The 5,000-nt window shown below is 45.1% G+C and overlaps 1 protein-coding gene across 1 annotated transcript; it reads right to left on the bottom strand.

The window, feature by feature from the left end:
- Window positions 1-646: 646 nt before the first annotated feature.
- On the bottom strand, window positions 647-1,821 carry LOC125033159. The gene is made up of 2 exons (XM_047624502.1): window positions 951-1,821; window positions 647-777 (listed from the first exon to the last, which is right to left on the bottom strand). The coding sequence occupies exons 1-2, from the start codon at window positions 1,819-1,821 to the stop codon at window positions 647-649; spliced, it is 1,002 nt and encodes a 333-aa protein (XP_047480458.1).
- Window positions 1,822-5,000: the final 3,179 nt, after the last annotated feature.

Raw genomic sequence — 5,000 nt, 5'->3', positions numbered from 1 at the left:
TGAATTACCTCATTTAACAATCTAAAATCCAAGCACAGCCTTAGACTTCCGTCTTTCTTCCTGACTGGTACCAAAGGACTGTTATAAGGAGACCGCGACGGTGAAATCACCCCTTGCGACATCATATCCTCAATCTGGCGCCTAATCTCTTCCCTATACTCTAAAGGGATCGGATATGACTTCTTATAGATAGGTGGTCCTTCTGCCCTAATCTCATGGAAAAACTGATCAGAGATTTCCAGTGGTTCGTCATCCAGAGAAAACACTCTTGGAAACTCTCGAACTAACCCTGACAACATGTCATGTTCCTTGGAACCCCTTGCGAACCAGCTATCTACCTCCTATAGCAACCTAACTACCTTTGAGTCTGTAGTACTTATGCTAGCCTTGACAGCTCCTATCGCAACTATGTCCTCGTCAAGTTGACGTTTTTGCAACTCGACGACGTCCCCTATGCAGACCGTTGACTCTACCTCAACCGGAAAATCCTCCTCCACCGCATAAGGAACCCTGAACCAAAGACTATTTCCGGACCGTCGTATCCCGACTACCCCCTCCGAAAGTCTTAAGCCAGCGAACTCCCGTGGTATAAACAGCATGGAACCTATCCTTCCCGGAACCTCTCCATCCCCATCGAGTTCTAACTCTAACATCTAAAATCCTCCTCCACCGCATAAGGAACCCTGAACCAAAGACTATTTCCGGACCGTCGTATCCCGACTACCCCCTCCGAAAGTCTTAAGCCAGCGAACTCCCGTGGTATAAACAGCATGGAACCTATCCTTCCCCGAACCTCTCCATCCCCACCGAGTTCTAACTCTAACATCTAAAATCCTCCTCCACCGCATAAGGAACCCTGAACCAAAGACTATTTCCGGACCGTCGTATCCCGACTACCCCCTCCGAAAGTCTTAAGCCAGCGAACTCCCGTGGTATAAACAGCATGGAACCTATCCTTCCCGGAACCTCTCCATCCCCACCGAGTTCTAACTCTAACACCCCACACGAATGTGCCTCTAAAATCTGGCTCTCTCTTAAGGTAGCTACCCCACTATATCCAGTGTCCTCCTCCTCATTTATGAGTACCCTTTGGTCTGCTCCTGCTACCTCCCCAGGGACCGACGCACCAGGCGTCCCCGGTGTCGGTCTCCCCGGACTGGTTGTAGGGGGCCCCCTACAACCGCAAGCCTCGGTAGCAATTGAGCCTGCCTCGGGACTCCATACCACATCCACCTGTTGACCCTCGATCGACAGTTGGATGGGTTGAGGTGGATGGTTAACAAATACTACCTGATGTGTCCTAATAAAATCACATCCTAACAACAGCTTCCCTGGCAGATTCCATGAATCCGCCACTAAAAATGAATGCTTTACCTTGACTGGCCCAAACTCCAGTGGAATATCAACATCCCCTCTTTGGCCTATGTCAGTGACACCACCCCATCTGACCTTAAGATCGGAATCTCTTACCTCTAATTTCCTTCCCTGTAGAAAACTACTACAAACTAGTGAACACTCCCCTGCCGTATCAAACACGACCTTCGTTTGTTCACCAAAAACTACTAAGTCAAACAACAGTAACCCTGTACCAAAAGACTGTACAGTGATAACTCTCCCTTCTCCTAAAGGAGAAACTGCTGCCCTAGCCAGAGCCCCTTCACCTGTACTATGAGGAGCTACACAAGGGAAAACATCTAATTGTTCCCCTTTCTCCCCCCGTTTTTTGAATACGGAGGTGGGGAGCCCTGACCCCCCTCTTTCTTCTGCAGACGCAATGGACAGTGTAACTTCATGTGACCTGGCCGCTGGCAGTAAAAACATAACATACTACCTGGCCTCCTGTCCCTCGATCCGGCGACCATCCCTCTGTCCGGTGATGCCCCCCGAGTACCACTGGCCTGTTGCTCTCCACGGTATCCTTGCAGATCACTCTGAAAAACTGAGCAAGCCTCAACACCGTGACCTATACGTGAACAATATGCACACTTAACCTGAGCCTGGGGCCGCCGACCGATCTTACCCTCCTTAACATCCTAATTAGAGCGGTACAATCATTCATGGCGTGGCCCCCATTGTGACACTACAGGCAAATGGTAGAGCTACCAGCTTATTGTACATCTCCTCCACCCGTAACCGACTGTGCCCTACCCATAAGTTGCTTTCCCCCGGGGGACAAAGATGATGCCAGACCCATCGTTTGCCTCCCAGCTTTAACATCTCCCTTTGCCGGGCTCTGCATACCCTGTCGCACCTTCGATATCTGTCCCCGTGCCCTGCAATAGTACACGAACAAAATTATCCAGAATCTCTGGTAAATCGGTCACTGGCACCAGGCCTTCCTTGTTTACTGTAGCGAGAATATCGTCTATAGCAGCTGGCACTCGCCCTTCCAACAAGGATACCCTTTCCGAAGTAGAGCGAGTTCCAGTAGGGAACAGAAAATTAATTAAATCCTCTGCCGCCCTTCCTAAAACATTCCTCAGCCCACTCTCGTCCATGTGCGAAAATTTGACAAACACCCGAAGAAAACAACAACACAAAAACTAAAATCAGACACCGAGTTGCAAACGGCAACACCGCACCGCCCTGGAGGCACTCCCGCGCGACCTCCTCGCCCGTGACGTCACGGAATGCTCCGCCTGACCGCGCTGTCCCGCGACACCCCGTGACACTGCCCGGGCAGTCTGCTCTGACGTCACCGGTCACACCACCGATCCACCCCGGCCGCGCCGCTCCCCTCACCCAGATACCCCGGTACCCCGTCCCTCATGCCCAAGGTCTCGGTAGGGCCGCTCGCCTAGTGACCGCTGACGTTGTGCCAACGCGGTCAAAGGTCAGCAGCGCGTAGATGTAAACAACCCTCCGACCACACTCTGTAGCTCCAAAAGGGGGGGGGGGAAGAATGCGGGATATGGTGAGATTTTATATAGCAACAGGCCCGCAAAACTACAAAGTACAGGAAAATATACCCTGTAGAAAATAAAAACTACCTTTTACAAATAATAAGATATTATACAAGCAAAAATCTTATTTAAAGGAATATGAGAATTTAAAACCAACTGTCTATGCAATAAAAATGTACTACGACAACGTCCTGTGGAACCGTAGCTGCAAAAAAAATTGGAGGTTATACAAACAACCCTTTAAAGTAACGTGAAACTGGAAAAGCAGCACCACCGCCGCCACCACTGTCGTAACCAAAATGTGGATTAATCTGTAAATATAGAATTATAATCACATCTGTTACGATTAAGGTATTACTGCCACCACCAGTTCTTTCAATGGGTAAAACTGGAAACCACTTTACATCTGAATGACCCTGTGACCCAACGATCATAAAAGTGTTCAATCGTCCCAAAAGGGCTACAGGAAAAGAATCTTATTTTACTATTTTTATTTTATGTATTTTATATATGCATTGTAAATTATAACAAATTATATATATACAAATTGAGCAAATGACAAAGAACTAGAGTTATAAACTTAAACTGAGAACCTTCCGGTAATAACCGTGACAAAACCCGTCACGGATATTCCACTCTAATTACTGAGAACCTTCCGGTAATAACCGTGACAAAACCCGTCACGGATATTCCACTCTAATTTTCCTTATCAACAAGTGATAAGCACACCGAATATTCCTGTGCACAGAATATCCCCTTGCACTATTCTCCAATACTAGACTCACCACCCAGTATCTCTCCACACAACTTAGATCTACACTTTCCCCACCAAAGTCACTAGCAGGTGTCCGTCCATCTCGTCGCGTGCCTGTCTGGAGAGGTTCTGTCTCCTCCTCCTCTTTCTCCCCTCTCCCGTCGTCGCGCGTGCGCAGACGGAGTACCTCCTCAACGACGCACGACGATCTTCGTCTTCCATTTCTACTCTTTCGTCGTCTTACGACATATATATACATATTTAAACATATATATGTATACATATATATATATATATATATATATATATATACACACCCAGCCTTAACAAATCTGTGCAAATCACACGAACAGTGCGCGCATGTGAGTCTGTGCGTGCGCATGTGCGTGTGTGTGTGTGTGTGTGTATTCATGCACACGCACGAAAGTGAGTCTTTCGTAGATATGATGGTCAGCTGAGAACCACTAACAATGATTACCTAAGCTACTCTCCTTGGGAAGGAGCAATTATCAAAATTTATATATATATATATATATATATTTATTTATATAATATTTATATAAGTGTGTGTGTGTGTGTGTGAGTGTGTGTGTGTGTGTGTGTGTGTGTGTGTGTGTGTGTGTGTGTGTTTATGTGTGTGTCTGTGTGTGTGTGTGTGTGTGTGTGTTTGTGTGTATTATATATGTGTGTGTGTGTATGTGTGTATATACATGCATACACTATCAACCAGCGTTCACATTACATTATAGACAAACCCGGCCTTCAGCAGCAGCAGCTATGTTTCCCGTCAAGTAAACAATGGATTACCTTTAGTCCATAATGAAGCCTTAATGAAACTAATGAAGGCAAGTTAGTATGAAAAAAATAATGCAATTTTATACGAGTGCATAAAACTGCATTTATGTCCTAATGGTTTCTCTCCAACTTTGATTTATTTCCTATTCTTAAAGATATGAAGAACGAAGAGAGAGAGAGAGAGAGAGAGAGAGAGAGAGAGAGAGAGAGAGAGAGAGAGAGAGAGAGAGAGAGAGAGAGACAAAAAATGGGTTAGAAACGTTAAAAAATAATAATAATAATAATAATAAATAAAAAAAATCAAACGAAAACGGAAATCTCAAAGAAAACGAGAATTTTTTGTAGAGGGTACTGATATAAAAATAGTTTTAATTAGATCCCGTTCTTATGATTCTCTGCACGTTAGATTTTTTTTTTTGGTTTATTATTATTAATTATATAATTAATGAAAATATTTTTTTTTTCGTAAGGGAGTAGTCTTTGCTCTATAGGATCAAATGGTAATTAGAAAGATTTTTCATTTAAAGCTATCATCCTCATCTTGATTA

This window comes from Penaeus chinensis, chromosome 16 (genome assembly GCF_019202785.1).
Source record: "Penaeus chinensis breed Huanghai No. 1 chromosome 16, ASM1920278v2, whole genome shotgun sequence".
NCBI lineage: Eukaryota > Metazoa > Arthropoda > Malacostraca > Decapoda > Penaeidae > Penaeus > Penaeus chinensis.
This window is presented reverse-complemented; position numbering and strand designations above follow the sequence as displayed.

Bases quoted from the DNA above. Each gene is read 5' to 3' on its own strand.
- LOC125033159 (XM_047624502.1), bottom strand. From the start codon at position 1,821: ATGTTTTTACTGCCAGCGGCCAGGTCACATGAAGTTACACTGTCCATT. The intron at 778-950 runs GTTCCATGCTGT...GGGGAAGGATAG, and splicing joins AGAGGTTCCGGGAAGGATAG to GTTCCATGCTGTTTATACCA.